The 19,022-nt window shown below is 40.1% G+C and overlaps 1 protein-coding gene and 1 long non-coding RNA gene across 5 annotated transcripts in view; one reads left to right on the top strand and one right to left on the bottom strand.

Annotated features, from left to right (window-relative positions):
- LOC146988769 (uncharacterized) overlaps positions 1-19,022 on the top strand; it is a 133,565-nt gene that overhangs the window by 36,229 nt on the left and 78,314 nt on the right. The gene's annotated exons all lie outside the window — the stretch shown is intronic.
- LOC146988770 (PEX5-related protein-like) overlaps positions 1-19,022 on the bottom strand; it is a 107,084-nt gene that overhangs the window by 40,018 nt on the left and 48,044 nt on the right. For 2 of the 4 annotated variants that reach the window (XM_085774433.1, XM_085774435.1), the window contains exons 2-4: positions 12,863-12,967; positions 10,081-10,104; positions 1,046-1,157 (exon numbers count right to left, since the gene is read on the bottom strand). In XM_085774433.1, the coding sequence (XP_085630559.1) occupies positions 1,046-1,157; positions 10,081-10,104; positions 12,863-12,967 (241 nt within the window). The remainder of the gene's footprint in view (positions 1-1,045; positions 1,158-10,080; positions 10,105-12,862; positions 12,968-19,022) is intronic. The other 2 variants (XM_085774434.1, XM_085774436.1) reach the window with 2 other exon arrangements.

The raw sequence follows: 19,022 nt of genomic DNA, 5'->3' as shown, positions 1-19,022 counted from the left end.
GACTTGCGGAATTAAGTGGTTACAATTAATATACACAGCACAATGCACATTTGTCCTAAGGTAGACAAATTTCGCTTGTGTTCATGGCAAGACCTTTTTACACAGTAACTTATTCATGTTTATTGATTAAGCTATTTTTCAAGTAAAAGCAAGATTGTTGCTGCTTGAATAGATGGGCTGGCACAGAAGCATTTTTATCATCTTCCCAATGGAAAGTGATCTCAGACCTCTGTACCCCCTGTATGTGTATTTTCTCTATTTGCACATTTCAGCAAAAATAAAAAAGGAGTGTAAACACTGGCAGGTCTTTCTCTGAAACACTGAAAAACCATTTTACACTTGGCTGAGGTGGGAAAATTGGTCTACTGATAAAAACAAAGTCTGACAAACTACAATGGAAACAGACTTAGCACATAAATCACAATGTACATAAAGCATGTGACTGCTCCACTGAAGAGACAAAAAATAGTGCCAGATGATCAGATCTGAGTGAAAAGAAAAGAATACTGTAATCTTACTCAAATAAAGCAGTAAGTAAAAAACAATCTGTAGCATGACAAAGCACCGGCCATGGTTTGGTCAGGTTTTACCATAAAAAAGGCTGCAGGGTTAGGTTTAAGGAAAGTGTATGGTTGGGTTACAGTCAGCTTTTTGTTTAGGTAAGAGGACATTTGTCATCACATTAAGTTAATTTTGTCTAATGGTTATGTTTGACTGGCAGTTTTAAACAAAATCAGGGATCTCCATAGTGCTGTCTTAGTTAAACTCAACCCAGTCAACACATGGCACAGGTGAATGAAAACACAAGCTCCTTTTTTTCCATGGCTGATAAAAACATGTTGTTGCATTTAATGAATCACTAGAACTTGTTCCTCATATACTTCAGTGTAGATGTACTTGTTTCCCTCCTCTAGTGTCACAGTAACAATTAAAGGGCATCTTGATGAAACATGATGAATAGAAACAGTATTAATAATGCTTAGAAGTCAGGTATGTTTGCATGTCATCTGTCTGAGTCAGAGACTTAAACATCACTGTACAATACCAGCTGTGTTGGAAGTCACTGGGCGGGAAACTCCATCGCACTTGGTCTCGCAGAGGAAATCGTCGATAGAAGGGCTAAGAAGTGGGCGGCTCTCTTGTTGCTCACTCACCAGCTGTAAGGGCAAACAGACAAGACAGACTCAGACTCTCGCTTAGCATCTTTCTGTGAATCCACCCAACCCCATCATAACCTCTGGAAAGGTCCTTGCTATCTTAAAATAAAGTGAAGTTCACCCCCTCTGCTCCTGCCATAGTGTTAATGCCTTATATTCACATGATGTTCAACATCTGTATCATTTTAGGATAACCCACATGTGCACTTTTGTAGCATGTCTTTTACAGCATCTTAACATAGATATGCTGAAGTGTGTTGCCCTACTCAGATCCTGCAGACTTGAAAACGTTTTAAGTTTGTGCCAGGGTTAAAGGGATAGTATAATTTTTTTAAAAGTGGGGTTGTATGATCTACAAATAGCCCCTAAGTACTTTAATTGCAGTAGCAGACTCTCTACACTCCTCCCGTTAGCAACGCCAGCCCATAGCCCTGCCCACAGATTTACAACATACATTGTTGTGAATGGACCCAAAGAAACGGCCTATTTTCACGGCCTAAAAGAGGTTTTACCTGAAAAAAAAATACACAGTTCCATTGTTCGCTATAATATAATTTTTCCAGCCCCTCAAAGTGCAGGAAAAACACAGTTTTTATTTGGACCTAACCAACTGCTGATTGGCGGGCGCTAACCCTGGGCGGAGGGATACGTGAGTTGGTTAGGTCCAAATAAAAACTGTGTTTTTCCTGCACTTTGAGGGGCTGGAAAAAATTATATTATAGCGAACAATGGAACTGTGTATTTTTTTCAGGTAAAACCTCTTTTAGGCCGTGAAAATAGGCCGTTTCTTTGGGTCCATTCACAACAATGTATGTTGTAAATCTCTGGGCAGGGCTATTATGGGCTGGCGTTGCTAACGGGAGGAGTGCAGAGAGTCTTCTACTGCAATTAAAGTACTTAGGGGCTATTTGTAGATCATACAACCCCACAAAATGATACTATCCCTTTAATGTTTATGAGAGGAACACAGAGAAACATAGGAACAGTATTTGAACCTTTTTTTAAAATCAAAATGTTTTGAGACACGATCATGTGCTGCTCTTTGTTAACTGATTCCCATTCACCCATGCCACTGATGTTTGGCAAGTGGCATGTGGTTCTACTGCTGCAAGCTGGTGGTGCTCATACAGTACACCATGTGTTCTGACTGACACATTTGATGCTTAGCCATTGGCTGATGAAGATCATCATCTCATCACACAGTCACGTCACCACATTTGCATGCACACACAAAACACAGTAACTGATACAAGTCATTGTGAGGCAGGACATTGGAGAATACATGCACCATAATGACCTGGCCAGTGTAAAACCAACCTGTTCATGCAGCTGGCCCATAATGAGATGTCGCCTCACATTTTGCCACATTTTTGAACCAGAGCATTTTAAAAAAAAAAATGTATGAGTGATGACTCTGCAGCCTAAAGATGTTTTTATTTATCCATATGTTTATGTTTTTTAAGGGCTTTGACAGGACAGGTTCTGTAGTGAAAGTGACCAGTTTCTCCTGTCTGTGCTGTTGAGTTATGGAAATACATGCATAAGGGCTCATTTACACGCAGTGGCCACTTGATTAGGTGCAATCTCGTACAACAGTTCAATAAATTGTACTTTAATACATAGAGATGTTCAGATCAGATTTGCCGGACACTGTTTAAGTGTTCAATATAGCTGTTCGTCGTTGAGGTGTTGGTGTTGTACTGAGTTGCATTATAGTTTTGTCATGCTGGTGCACCTGCATAAAACCCCCATGTCTTTACTGCAGTGTATATAATCTGAACACGTGTTATGCTCATCACTGAGCCACTGAGAAGAGCTGGGCAGAGAGAAACCCAATGGATATGTCCCAAAAAGCAATTGTTCAACAATTATTGCTTATCTCACCTTCCAAACCATGGAAATGCTAATCACATTGCCCATGATGCACCGATTTGTAGGCTTGCCAGTGCAGGTGCGGAATAGGTTAGGTTCATTATAGGTACCCTGAAGCCTTGATACTCCAGGTGCAGCTGGCCACATTTTGCCGAGCTATGCTTCATAATTTGGAGGTGAAATCCAGTGTTGTCCCATAGAAAGGGAGCCACTGCTGTTGTCAGCCTCTGTAGTGTGTGTGTATATAATGCTGGCAGCAAGGAAACATGACATTTGCTGTTGTTGCTCACAAGCAGAATTTTAATGAAGGTGGTAAAAGTTTAATTACCAAGCATGGAATGGACTGCACACAACCTGCCATATGCTTGATATGAAAGATGTCGAATGGGCTTTTCATAGCACCATCTACCCTGCACAGTATACGTGCCCTTACAATTACTGACGTATAATATATCAATCCTGAATTATATTATAGCATTATAGTAGCCCTTTAACCCAGGTGTTAACTTGGCACTGTCTTTATCATTGTTTGCGGCTGCATAGATCCTATTAAATGCTCTTATTGTGCTCTTGTGAGTACAGTAGTTTATGTGTCTGAGATTCCCAAAAAGACGTGATGGGTAACTTTCTCTATTCAGTCTTCTGAAGCATGTCATTAATTCTCATAAAATTAGTAATTGACGTATCATGATGATGAAACAATATTACAGTATGATGTTTTTTGAAGGGGTTAATAGGGGCCCTGTGTCTCTGGGGACCCAGATGGAACATTAGGGTTGATCTAAGAGTGAAAACTAATTATAACTCATGACGAGGTGGATATTATTAATTCTCTGTTTCATGCATATTTGAACAACTGGAATATTTCTTTACATTGCCAATTAATAATGACGGTTAACAACAGAAATCGCTGATGATGACATTTAATTTGGAGCAGGATTCAAGAGAGAACACAAACATAACTTTTACCACTGATGCAGGACATTTAAGTGTTGGAAAAAGTATATAAATAATACCTGGAGAAGGGTCATTACTTTGTGGAGTGAGAGTTTGTGCTGCTCTGCAAGAATGCTGACCGAGCACAGGTAATTAGAGTTTGTGCTGTTCTGGTGTCAGAATAAAGCTGTGGTTCACGGGAAGTCTCCCAGTGTGAACTAATCTGATTTCACCCTCTGCTGCTGCCTGCCCATGCATTTTCCCCCAATTTTGAGTATGCTGACAAATTATAGGTTGAGAATACACTCGTTTATATTTTTTTAAAGGTCAAATATATTGAGTGTTTTTTTTTTTTTTTTACAGTTTGTGCTTGTTTGGGAAAAGTGTTGCTGAGTTGGACTGAAGGCTGCACCAGTTACAGTTATAAGAGTTGTGAAAAGTGGATTCATCTCTGCTTCAAAACTCTATAAAACCTGAATAATAAACACACAACCACTGGCCTTTAGTGGAAAAAAATTGATAGTCTCGAATGGCTTCTGCTTTAATTAGATGATTTTATCCACATTAACTCAAATGCTACCTCATTAAAATACCACCTGAAACATAGGTAGAAATGATAGAACTGACAGACCCGGCTCTGGCAGGCAGGCAGAGGAGAAAAACTCTTACTTGTCATTCAGAGAAAACAAAAACAGCAGCATTCATCCACCCTGCTATTATTATTCACCACATCAAAACACTTCTTCCCTTTTAGCCTCTGTGTTGATGTGTCTGTGTGCTGATATGGTTCTTTGTGTTATGCATAAGGCAAAACTTCTTTTATATTTTTGAGACAATTGGCTTCCTTTTATAAAATAATCTTCAAATATCAGAATATTTAAGATGTCATATCCAAATCTGGTTTACCCAAACATGCAAACAACAAGCAGATTAATTAATGAGTAGGACACTGTAGAGACATTTGCTGTTTTTTCATTATTGTAACGTTAAATATTTTCATCAAAGAGAACAACTAATTTGAAAACTTCACCTCTGGCTCTGGGAAATTGTCATTTCATTAATTAGTGATGAAGATAACCGTAATTGAACCTTAATTGGAGCCTTGTAGACAAAAATTCTTAACTTTTCTGTGTCACGTACATTGTAATGTTGGAATAATGATTCATTAAGGATTTACTGTATTATTAACATTTATTATACCATGGCTCTGGCTGAATACTCAATTCTGATTGGCTGCAGGCTGTCCATTAACAAGGTTTATAGGACACCTGTAAAGACGTTCTGGTCAAATTGCTTGATGACAGTTCTAAATTATTGCGGTGGCTCAGCTGCAAATTGGTAACCATGGCAACGGAGACTCGGAGCATAACAAGTTTTCTTCAGCGCATCATCCTCTGACCAAGAGGTAAGAAGTGCACTTGCCCTCTGAAATAATACTTGGTCACATAACGTTAAAGCAGAAGTAAGCGATATTTTTGTGTTAATATAAGTCTTAAATAGTTCTATCTTCCGACAGCAATCACTTACATAGAGTGTTTGGACCGAAACACGGGTCTGTCAGTCACTCTGCTCTGCTCTGAGCCGAGGAGAAAACTTTCCTCGTATCCTACAAGTTTTATCCAATGAGGAGAGAGAACGGCATAAAGGGGCAGTCCTCTCTGTGTGTGCAGCCAAGGGATGCGCGTGAATGTGGTGACGTAGGGACGAGGACCAATAGATCCATGACGAGGGCGGGGGCTGCTAACTCCATCGGCTGACAAGACGTTATGGTGCGTTCAAGGCAACCCGTAACTCGTGTTTTTCCGACCTGTGAAGTCGTACCAGTTCGATCTGGTACGACTTCACGGGTCGGAAGTTACGAGTGGCCGTTATAGTGACTTTCACAGGTAAAACAGGTCGGAAAAACACGAGTGGGTTGCCTGGAACGCTACAAAGTCGTAAGTTGTGACTTGAAGCTGTAATTTACGGTTTCAAAAGCCTGCCTGGAACGCAGCATTAGCCAAAACGACCGAATCGCTTACTTCTGCTTTAAGCCATCATCTCACTTCCCTTCACAGATCAACTGTTATGCTGCAGTAGAGTGGCTGTGGCTCTACGCTGTGAGTGGTTCCTTTTTCTCGCCTGTGGACTAAATAGTCCGCTCAACTGTGGACCGATACCCGATACCGGTATCTGTGTCGGTGCATCCCTAGTTCTTTTTCTCTCATATTCAGCAAGTCAAATGACTCCATCCAAACGCACTGTACTCATTGCTGGACCATTGAACATAAATGCCACCTGAGCTGTGTAAACATAGTGTACTCTATAAAAACTCAGTGGAGGCTGGGGACCTGAGGACGGACGTGGAGAATCTTTTAATAATGTAAATGACATTCATAAATGCACACGCTCACAGTGGCTGAGTGGATGATAACAAGAGAGACATCTGTCGGTGAATAACAATTTTTTGTGATGCTTGCAAAATGTCTGTTGAGACATCCAATTGTTACTGTCTGTGTAAAACAGAGGAGGATTGTTAAATTCCCTGTACTCTGTGTGAAAATGCCCCTAGCGATAGACGACCTTGGATTTGCTTCACCCATTATTTGTAACAAAGAAAATGTTTTGTGGAGGCAGGCTGAAGCATCCCCCGCAGAGTCCTGGTTTCTGATGTTGTGACTGATTGACTGAAGGTCAGCACTGTCAAAGTGCTGGGCATTCACGGCATACTATATAATCTTCTTAAGTAATACTTGATTCATGAAATAGTCCTGAGGTTTTAGGCTTTTGGAGAGCACCGAGAGATGTTGTTGACAGAATCATGGCTTGGAGCCTTGAGTCATGTTCCCTGCTGAAAGCTGGCAGTTTAACATAGTATCCTCTGAAAATACTACATGGAGTTTAGCTGTGAGACAGAAACACTGTGATAACCAGCTTGGTGCTTAATTGGCAAAACATGTATAAGAAAAACTAACATTATCTCTGGGTAAGAGTACTGTTTTTTAAGTCAACTCTGTGCATTCCTCTTGGTCAGCTGGTGAGCCAGCGGGTCTGACATCTACCTGCAGAGTTTTTTGGCCTTTCCTCCGTGACATTCCCTGTTATGCTCAATGAAGTTAGCGTGTCATGACTGGGGATAGACGGACTTACAGGCTCATATGTACTGGGAATGTAAGGATGTGAAGCTTTTTTGGGGTGAGGTCTGTTCTACTTTATCTAATGTACTGGAAGTCACTGTACCATGTTCTCCCATTGTGTTACTCCTGAATGACACCACCTCATTAAAATTGGCATGCTGGAAAAGGCGTATCCTCCTAACGGGCATCACTGCTGCCAAAAAGATGCTGGCTTTGCGCTGGAAACCTCCACATACAGTTACCAAGCCCCATTGGATTAACACATACATTGACATTGACATAATAAATATGGAGCTTTCAGTGGCAAGAATGGACAGTGCTGGAGCTGATACTATTCTAGCATGGCAAACAATGGCAGATAAGATCAAGGAATTGCTGTAATTTCTATGTCTATTTGCATCTCTTGTTAGAACATGGTCTGTCTTATCCTGTAAGGGTTTTATATAGATCCAAATTTCGGGGGGTGGGGGGTCGTCGCCTGGTCCTTTTTCATTTTTATTTTATTTTTTATCCATTATTTTCCTTATCTTAATTTCTATTAGATTGCAATGTACCTTTTACTTGTACTTGTTTTCCTCAAAAAGCAATAAAAAAGTTGTTCACAAAAAAATGACTGGGGATAGACAGGTTATCGGCGTGGCCTATAATAACGTCCGATATTCAGCATTTTTACGATATTTGATATCGGACGTTTTTCTCACCAATAACCAATAAGATAAACTTATTTTAAAATGCGCTCCTTTGGCTCTGATGCAGCCGTCTCTCTGCCTGAAGTCACCACTCTTGGCTGTGTAACAATGTCCTGCCCACAAAACCAACCATCTGTGTTGGAGTTGGTGTTATTCTACAAAAATGTAAGGTCTTTTTATCAGAGATTTTCACAGTGTCCAAAAAAACAAACATTCAAACTGTATTCAGTCTAATCCCAGGTGTGTTATTCCAAATTTTGACACCAAAACTTTAATTTTTACGGCAAATGAATCTCGGTTTGAAATATCGGTTATCAGTTTCCTTGATTACTTCTGTAATTACCAGTATCGGTATCGGCCCTGAAAAAAACTATATGGATCCCTAGTCATGACAGTTGGCCGTGATTAAAACAACCTGATCTTAGCCCCATATGGGTTCACGTGTTGAGAAAAAGATGTCGCCATTGCGCATTCAACCGCATCACTGTGACTGGTATGGAGTATAAAAACCTATTTAGAAAAAAGAAATAATTAATAACTTTATTGATGTTTAAGCCTTGACGGAGGGAAAGTGAATACACTGGGGGAAACCCTGCACTTTAAATCCTAAATGCCTCGGTTTTGAGCAGATACACTAGTCAGGGCTATGAGGATCAAGGTTGTGTCTGCTGATGGGGGACACTGTGCTATCTGCAGCGAACATTAAATGATTGTTGTAATGTTCTTCATTGCACTTTCTGTGATTGCCATGGGGGCCAATTTTAAATAATGGTTATGAAACGATGATAACTCTGCAGAAAATGGTGACTGTAGATCCCCTGCTTTCATCTGGGGAGATGCGTCAGGCTCTCTGGTAGCAGGTAGCCTGCAAACGTCAATTATAGGTTCACTCTTAACCCAAGAGAGCCGCTCTCTAGGCTATTTTCCCATTAAGCTCACTACAAGGAGGTTACCTCTGTCCCTTGCTGCCCTTTTTTTCCCTTCTCTGCTCCCCTCGTGTTCTACCTTCTCGCTCCACTCATATGCAAAGCATTTTGTTTACAAGTGCTTTAAGGAGTAATCTAGAAAATTATGTAATGGAAAACTTCAGCTAATTGTGCCGCTTGGGCATGACTCCAAGAGATCTCTCAGATGTTGCTGTCAAGGGAACTGTGTACCAGTTAAACTTGTCAGAGCCTTGAAGGCAGGGAGGTTGAGGTGAGGACAGGAGGAGGTGGAGACGATGGAAAACACTACAGAAAGGGATTGAAAGGGATTGAAAGGGAAGATGGCTACAAAATTTCACAGCAGAAAATTTACAACATTTGTTAGATAGAGAGACGGTTACAAAATAATTATGGCCAGAGTCTTGCAGCATACAAAGTTCACGTACAGTATGTTGTGATATCACATTAAAATATATATAATGATTATTATAAATCATTTGTGAAGCTTCTATGTAATGTATCAGGTTGTTTACTCATTACAGTTGTGTGGCAACGAGCTGTTCCATGTACTCCTACGGTCCTCCTCCTTACTGGAGTTCACTTAGTCAAGCATTTCATGAGTCATCATAATGGCTTTACGTTTGTCCTTAGGCTGCAAAGTTGGCAATGAAATTGTGAAAAAGTAGTACTCTTGTGTGTTTTACTTTTTAAAGGATATGACTGGGTATTATGATCTTATATTTAATAATCCCCAAAACCAACAACCTGTCCTGTCTGTGGCACTCAGCCTTCTTCCTAGTGGTAACAGGTAACAGCTATGAACTTTTACTTAAAAAAAGGTACATTCATTTGCAAAAACTGGGTGCTGTAGTTTCTAATAAACGCTACTTAAGTAAGATAACTGTGGATTTGCAAGAGACTATTTAGCTACACAATACTTTTAGTACTTTTGTAATTAATGATATCAGAACATTTTGGTATTGACTGGAGAAAAACTACAGTACCCATGTGTAATTTAATGAAGGTACATGTTATCCAGTGTAATGATGTAGCTCAATGTGTCAATAGTTTTTGGACAACAGAGGCCAAAGGCTTAAAGCAATATCATGGTTTGGCTATACAGGTCATATTGTTAGAGTCAGTTCATTGTTGGTTTTGGTTTCAAGAGATTTGTTGACATTACAAAACATATATAGTATCAACAGCCTTATCCTTTAAGCAGCAAATAAATTAATTTCACATGCAGTGATGCAATATCCTTAAGTTCCCAGTAAAGTGTGGTTTTGTTTTGTTTTTTGTTTTTTTGCAGCTCCTTTACTCTTTGGAATTTAGGATATCTGTGGTTGCAAATTAAAGCCCACATTCAGAAGCTATTTCATCTTACCAGTAGCAGTCCTCCTCGATGGCACTAAGGAATAGGGAGAACTATTCAATAATAATTATGGGTTTTCACCTTGGTGTTGCTGCTATAGAGATACATAGATGTTCATGACATTGTGTTTCAGGCTGCTTCTGTTTTTGGGCTTCCTTCGAGGTTTTTCTCATCCATCTCTGAGAGCCTGGGCTGAGCCGAGACCCCTGACTCTGTGAAGTCCATTGAGATATCGTAAGTAATTTTGCACTTTACAAATAGACTTGACTTGACTTGACATGTGGCGTAGAGGAGCCACAGCCCTGTCACTTAGCCTCTGTCACTTGCTAAGTGACATCAAACTGGGATGCGGCGCCCCTCGGACTGCAGCCTCGGCCACTGGAGAGTCGTCCAACCACGAGTTGTGTCTGGCCACATGGAAATGACTTCAAATGGTTGGTTTGACACTGCAGTTATTTATAATATGTCTAAGCAAACTGGTGTGCAACACAGTCCAGTGAGTCATGACTTACAGTCTTGAAAATCATGGGATTAAAATGAAGTTCTTTACATAAGAAAGAAAAACATAAACCTAATCTGTTTTATTTCCTGATGCGTGCTTTACTCAGTTCTGGCATTAAATATTAACTGGTCTTACTAAAAACAATGCTGACTTGCAACAGCTGCCTAGTCTTCTGTGTTGTGCTGCTTGCATATGAAAGAGTCGGTGTGCTGCATAGCGAAGGTAAGCAGGTCCGAAGAGCAGTCATTTTCAAAAATCATGGCTTTTGGTGGCATGCTCAGTTTGTTGCAGCTGCAGCTCTGAGCAGATACTTGACGGCGATGTCGCAGGTACTTACTGTGAAGGTGAGTTGACTGACAGCAGCACTTGCCACTGTCATATTTTCAGGTTGAAATATGAATGTAATTCTACCGCACTGATTTGGCTAATAAAAACCTGTTTAAAGGTCATATAGTCATAGGATGAAATTGTTTGTTTTAAATTGGCTCTGTTTTTTGTAGCAAAATATAGTTGCTACCGCATGGCTAGGGCTGGGTAGTGTGTTTGAAAGCTCCTGTCTGATATGTTTGTCCAGTTTAATTGCACTGTGATTGGTCTGCTGGCCACATGCTTGGTTCTGGTTACATACAGAGTGTGGTGTTCTTTGACTCTCCACCGGCAGAACCAACATTTCCAGGACAAGAGTAATTGGTTGTTGTAGCTATTGTCATTTTATAGACTAAAATTGCAATATGAATACATGTAGTTTGGTAGTTGGAGAGCCATAGTGACAGTGATATGATAAACTACTGTAGGTTTATGACAGTAGTCATGGTAGCAATGCATGCCTCATAAAACAGTGTGACATGCTTGGTGCTGTTGTTATTGGATGGAAGCTGTGACTCAGTGCAGTCTGTAGCTAATGTGAGGTAGACAAAGTATTGACTCAGCAGCTCTGAGTGCATGAGCATGTCCTTGTGTGTTTATTATCAACAAACTATTGTTTGATACCGGAAACATGAAACTCATCATTACTCCTAAGTCCTGTGAGCCAGTAGATTCATCTGATGCGCCATGAAAAACTTACTGTAATGAGCTAGATGAAACAGTTGAAACCCTGTTGTGCCGTGATAATCTGACATAAGAGCAGTAAACTGGACGTGTGTGTTTGTTCTCTCAGTCGATACTGTCTCTATGTTCTCTTAAGAATCAAGGTATTGATGTTTGCAAGTGGTCAAATGTTATAAGCAGGATATTATTGACCTATTGTCACAGTCATATTGATTTCTGTGACACTACAGCTGGAACTTTATCTTGGGTATTATATCAATTCAAAATACGTAGATGCACCAGGATTACTTACTAATTTCAGCAAAGATGAATCATGATTTACACATTAGAGGAAAATGAATCTCTTAAAGGTATAAAGTCGTAACATGTGTCAGCAAAAATGCCAATTAAGCCATTATTGAATCGTCTTGGTTGTATGACAGCTTATCAAACCAGGCATTGTATTAGAGAATCAAACATGTACAAAGCAGGGTGTTAAAGCACAGACAGATAAGAACACACACACACCCGCATACACACACACACACACACACACACACACACACACACACACACACACACACACTGTGCAGAAGCAATCAAGGGCAGAACAAGATAACTCATATTGGCATGTGGAGCATCAGCTCCATCCAGCTGTAACACCTAACAAGCAAAAGAGAGGAGGTGAAAAGCGGTCGCATTAACATTTGCTGCACTGTTCTGTACACACAGAGCTCAGTCAACAACTTAATGCCATGTTGTGTGACTTGTGTGCATTCTGAATGTGCATTCATACACTGTGCTGAGGATCAGCTGCTTATGAGTGGTAAAAGTTTTTTTCTGTCCTGATTAGGAATGGGAGATTAAATTTGTGTTGACCCTCTGGTTCATCATCCCCATAAACATTAAAAACAATGTTAAGAGCGCTACAAATCTTTCAAAGGCTAATTTCGGAAGAAAGAAAAAACCTAACAAGGATAATTGCAGCAATTTGCTGCTGCTACAAATCACAAAATCGTTATTCACTGTAATACTGTAGTCATGCTATAGAAGGGCTTATACCCCATAGAGCAGCTGGCAATAAAATAATTGTTGCTTCTTTGTTGGATTCAACACTGAAAAGGCTAAAGTGAGTTAGTAGACAGTGGAGGTCAGTTACAGGACACTCAGAGACTGTTGTTTCAGTATAACCAGCACAGGAGGATGTTCCACTTGGAGGCAGGGGAGGGAGGGTGGGGAGGTTTCTGAAATGGTTCTGCCCACCTTGGTAGTCACTGTGAGGAGGGGCTTCCCTTCAGATGACGCCTTACTTGGTATCTCCTTCAGGACCATGGCAACAGTCTTATCTGCAGCCCTAGAGTCTTTCCCCTACAACAGTGAAATCAACAATGACTTGCGTCAGGACAGTTGGTCAACTCAGTGCTTTTTGCCCCCATCCGGGGCATCTTACAGAACAGACTTTACCTTATGATGATGGAAATACTAAAGTGTGCGGAGCTTTCTAACAATAAAACATCGACTTAAGACATTTCCACAAGACTATGGCAATGAAAAGAGGGTCACTGCACAATGTGGAGGGTTGACAATGATGAACATGGTCGCCCACAGACGTATTTGTCCACAGTGTGATGACAGAATATAGAACAGAGCTCATCTCTCAAACCCCATTATTTGCTATAGGAATCACTGCACAGGACTGTATGGATATGGCAGATGAAGGCGTATCGCTATTTGCTTTTCATATATTGCTGTTGGTGGTGACTGTGAAGCTGCAATACTCTGGCAGACGTTTTTCATACTTTTCTGGTCCAAATACGTAGTTTATCAGGAAAACAATCACCACTTAAGAAAATGCTTATTAGTTCTTAGCAGCATTAGCCTAAAAAAAGCAGTCCTCCTCAGTGTGTTTGTGTTTTCAAAGCTGGTTGATCTGTGACGTTTTCCCCCAAAGTAACAAGAGAACAGGATGTCACTGAATTGAGCCCTCATCTGTTATTATTTTGGAGGTCTTTTCTAATCAGCACTTCCTTTGCACACAACATTTCCTCTCTTTTTCTATGCTTGAGTGTCTGTGCTGATTGTTGAGTGACCATAATGATGTGATTCTGGCAGGGAAGATTTGCATTTCATATCCTCCTCCCTCTCCTTCTTTACCATTTCCTGTCTGTATCCAGACTGACACTGGTCCAATGAAGTCGAAATTCAGAAGAAAAAAACCCAAAACAAAACAAATTAAAGTTGGAAAATAATATTTGTGAGTTTTTTAAAGGCTTCTGTCTGACAAATTGCTCGTATACTTTGGGCTGTAGTCAAGAAGTTCTCTACAAAAATGCAAATCAATATGTTCAATTCCTGAGTTGTAATTTCTGGAAATACTCAGAATGTTATGTTAACTAAAACTACTATTTTTGTCATCACCGCCTTACATAATCATTTTTAATCCATTGGGGGAATCAGTTGCTGTGCTTGTCTTTCTGACAAACACTGTGAAGCTGTGTTTTCCAAATTAACAGCCATTTGTTAACAGCTGCTCCCAAGAGACACATATAAATGAAACTAAAAAGATAAAGAGAGAAACAGCACTTTTTGATTCAGTGAAGCTGCTTCACTACTGTTTGCCATTTTCCCAATTAGTTTTTTGTGTCATGACTTTACATCAGTTAAAGCAGGAGGGATATAAACCTATAGACTGAGACTTTAATGTGACCTTCACTATGAGAAACGTACCCTCGGAGCATTAACTGTCCTGCCCTCCATCAAGCCCTGCTTGAAAGAAAAGTGTGTAGCGCTTGTCCGATAATTGCCAAAGCCACATTACATAACAGTAAAAATTGATTACATAAGAGGTCAAATCGATTTCTCCAGTCTATTGTCATCCTCTTCACCTCGACTTTATGACAGAAGCTGGACTGCAGAGACCACCGGCTTTCTCGCCGACATTTACTTTCACAATTTACCCATAACCGGGAGATTATGTAGTACGCTATTAATCATCGTGAGGCACACAGATGTCGCAGAATTCCCTCTGTCACAGGAGACTACACTTTTCATCTCAGAAAAAAGGCTCATCCTTCTGCAATTAAATTTTTTTTGACCACAGAGAGACAAGAAAGAGAGTGAAAGGTTCTGGTTATCGCACTCTAGTTTCTACATTTCCTAGATTGTGAAGCTGCCCGTTGAAGCAGAACATGAGGCAACACTGGAAGCCTTTTAGCAGGATCATATTAGGGCCTTTCACATTTCCACTTGGCAGAAAAATGAATCAGGCCTCTGCTGATTCCCCGAACTGATGTCACAAAATACATGTGCCTGCCTTGCCTTGAGAGGGTATTCCCTTGAAAGACTAATCTTCCCAATAAAGTCCCAAAAGCTGCCTGTACTGTACCCACTCATTGGCTTAGACTCACTCTGTAGAATCGAACAACACAATTGGCTAAACGGCTGCCAGAGGCAAAGTGGCATGTGTGTGTTCATGATGATTCTGAAAAGCCCTAAACGAGCCTAAACATTTGTTTTTTTGTTTTTTCTCAATGGCAGATGATGACGTTTGAACAGCGCTGAATGTTCCTTCTGTGCCATATGTGCAGGTATTTTAGGAGCCAACAGTGTCGAGGATGTATTCCACCAGGCACGCAGTCAGTATGTGTGTGTGTGTGTGTGTGTGTGTGTTGGCTTAAAGTCTTGGCCAGCCCACTGTGTTGGTTTGGGTCAACTTTTACTAAACTGGCTCTAATTTTTAGAGTTATTATCATGGATACTGTATGTTTGGCAGCACATGAGTGAACAGTGAACAGCTATTGGGAAACTTGACACCCTACAACACTGTTTCCCTCTTCAGCACAGCTGTTTGAAACCTTCACAATACGATAATTATGTGTTTAAAGTAGGAGGAATGGAAGCTTTTATTTCACTGTCGAGCTTGCCAAAGGGGGAAATAATCAACATGATTTTAGACAGACATGTGAATGATTAATTTTTTTTAAGCTGAGTAAAATAACTATAACATTTTGATTAAATTGTTTATTTCTCTAATACAGAGGCATCTGTTGAAAGATAAAATCAGAGAAACAAATTATCCACCGCAGATGAGATTGACTGCAGCATCATGCATGCAAACAGTCTATTATGGGGTGCTGTTGTGTCTCCCAGCCATGGTTATCTCACCAAACTAATACCAGAAAATTGGGTTTTACTGCAGAGTCATTCTTATAGGTAAGAGTGAGTGACAGTACTTTTGCTTTCATGCTTAAGCAGTATCCTTGGAGAAAGCTGAGTTTGTTTGGGCACAGGAAGGACCATGACTTGACCATGACTCAGCACATTGTTTCAATGGCAGCGACGATTTCTGCTTCCTGATGCAGTGGCTGTTTTCAAACTCATCATCTGTATTCAATTACAAATACTGATGGACCCTTGAACTCAGATTTTAAAAGATAGTCATATATTTTTTAAATGTGATGTTGAAGAGGGCTCCGTTTATATTTGCAAGCAATTTTAATAGGGCTCTGGCATTTGGTGAACTTACAGTAGCTCAGTTCTGGCCAACCCTTGATTATTCTCTTAAAATTTTAAATTTTAAAATCTAGAATATTTTCTCTCCTTTTGTAATTTTTTTTTTTTTTCAGATGTTCTCCTGCAAGGTTTTGTATTTGTAAAGTGAAGTCTAACATGACCTGACCCAGGTTACAACTCTGCTCATTACCTAGTTTAACAAAAGTCTGGCACCAAATTCTTGCTGTGTTCAAACCTGTGTTTGGAGTATGGGACCACTGAAGGAAGGTTATGCAGCGTTACCAAACGAAACATAACTAAACTAAAGATTGGATGGCAAAGTTATTATGGAAGAGAGACGGAGAGGATTAATAACCTGAACAGGTAATGCATCTCAAACAACACAGGCATGGTGGCTCAGACTAATGATGAGTAAAATTACGTTTTTTAATGCAGCACTGCCATATTGTCCCACCCTCTGTGGCATTCACAGGACAGTAATGAAATAATCTATACTGAATTTCATGTATCGTTGCTTCTGCACAAGGAAATTAAGTTTGTTACCATACCAAACTTCTTTCGATGATGAAATACTATGGGGACACAGCAGCAGTGCTGTAGCTTTAACTTACATAGAGGGGATCATCCTTTATGGATGTTTACATGTCGAAAGTAGGAGGGGCTTATTTGCTTATAATGAAACCGTGCCTACTTTGGTGTGTGACAGTGGAAACAGGTTCCTGTTGTCCCCTCTAGACACTGACCCTCCTGCCATTGTATAGATCTTAAACATATTGGTTTGTTTTCTTAGGCTTTTAAAAAAAACAACTTTAGTTTAACAAAGCTATTCTACTGTATCATCCATATAGAGTACATATCGAGCTTTTGACAAACACCCAGGATTTAACAATTGCTCTTACTGTATATATGCTAATTAGCAATTAAGCTCCCTTCACAGAAAGATCTATCACTGCATTGAGTTCTCTTATTTTTTGTATAAAGTTCAGAGTGTAAAGCCCTTATTAAATAAAAGATGTACTACATAGTAGTCCCATTCCTTATAGTTCCTGTAGAAACAGGATTTCATGAGGGAATTCCAACTGCTCAAAATCAGGGCACCTTTCTGCTGATCCGTTTTATCGTGTTAAAATTGTGACATTTAAGTCCTGAACTATACAGGAGAGAGGAGACTTCCCTACAAGATCCATTTCTGAGCCAGATGGAGAAGAATGGCCACATATTGTATATAAAAGCATGGGTTTTACTCAGGCAAAAAGTTTCAGTCCCATTGGAAAGAATGCTTAAACACATGTTTGTTTATGCCATTACACACAGTGTTCATATTCAGGTGTGCTGCCAAATAAGGGAACAACATCAATTTTCCCATCTATTGTAAATAATGGAGACATGCACAGACATGTTGCCATGTTTGCCACATGCTACAGCATCAGCTGGCCATAATAATGCTGTGGTTTTTTGAAGCGCCTCTCTTCACTGCTGGCAGACCTCTAGCCTCTCACCTCTCACATGATTCGCTCTTGGCTTCAGAAAGAATCTGCAAACAATAGCTGGGATGCCTCTCTGCAGATAGAAAATTGATCATAGTCAGGGATGAGCACACACTCTATGTACATGAGAGGAGAATACATGGCGCACTCCTTGCTATGGAGAGATGCTACACAGTGGTGGATAATGAATGGATCGCTGCCGCTTCATAATTCATGCCGACATAAACTCACTGAGCTTGTGTAAATAAGTTCCTCTTAATAAGCTCCCGACAGGGGGCCAAAGTTCATGAAGGGCTTCAATCAACCTTCTGGTCCTCAGAGTCAGTGATCAGCTGGCAGTTGCACTGAAGTCACACACTCCAGCTTCCAAATGACTGAAACTGGGCCTGATCACCAGTGCGCTGGGGACTCGACAAATCTTTGCAATTTGGATGGGCAGAGTTGTGGAAAGTGTGAAAGAGAGTGGTTAAGGATGACGTTAGCAGGGAGGATGAGCTGAAGGAGCTTCAATAATGTATTTTTCCACAACACAGTGAAATGCCCCAGTTATTATTTCATACATATATTAATTACACCAAGAAGCACAGTTTTCTAACCTAAGTTGAGAAGGAGGACATTTGGACTCGTTATGTTCTTTCATTCAATAGACATAATAATGGAGCATTATTGATGTGGTTAGGTTTCTATCCCTGTTTGGTAAAAGCAGAAGTTTCCAACCTGGGACTGGGACCAGCACGAGGAGCTGGAAGTTTCATGGAGAATAGAAGATATATTTCCCCCTGACACAAATTTATGTTAATAATTTTTCTCTGCTCCAATCTCTTTCTTTTCCCGTGCAAATTACTGACTTAGTTTATTCGTTCCAGGACTTTTTTTTTAAGTAAAAGGAGTAAAAGGTAAAGTATCTGGTTAGACTCAGGGTTCTTACGGATCCTTAAAAAGTCAAAGGTCTTAAAAATGTTAACACATGATACATTTCTCACCGCCTCCTGAGTCGGTGTTTTTTTTTTCAGACTTTTTATGCATTTATTTTGAAAGGACAGCTGGAAAGAGACACAATCCAATGTTCATGTAGCAGTCACTTTACCTTGGATCACATAGGAAAGTGGGTAAAATTGTCCCTAACCCTATGTAATTGATGTGGGTTTTTTTTTTCTTTTTTCTGCATTTGTGTTTATTGTGAAGTCGGTCTTAAATTTCATTTCAAGTGGCTTTAAAAAAGTCTTTAAAAGTCTTAAATTGAACTTGGCTTAAAGACCCACTCCCGTGAAAATCGTGTTTTTTGAGCTTTTCACATGTTCCTGTGGCATTTTTCTTGTGTTAGAGCACTTATCAGCAGAGAAGGAAGTGCAAAATTGCATTTCAGAGTTTTTCTGCCTTCAAACTGCTGTGAACCAATGGCAGACTCAAACTGGCAGTTTCAG

This window comes from Trachurus japonicus, chromosome 4 (genome assembly GCF_045865225.1).
Source record: "Trachurus japonicus isolate A0001 chromosome 4, Traja_1.0".
In the NCBI taxonomy this organism is placed as follows: domain Eukaryota; kingdom Metazoa; phylum Chordata; class Actinopteri; order Carangiformes; family Carangidae; genus Trachurus; species Trachurus japonicus.
Note: the sequence above shows the minus strand (reverse complement) of the source record. Positions and strands in the feature narration are given on the sequence as shown.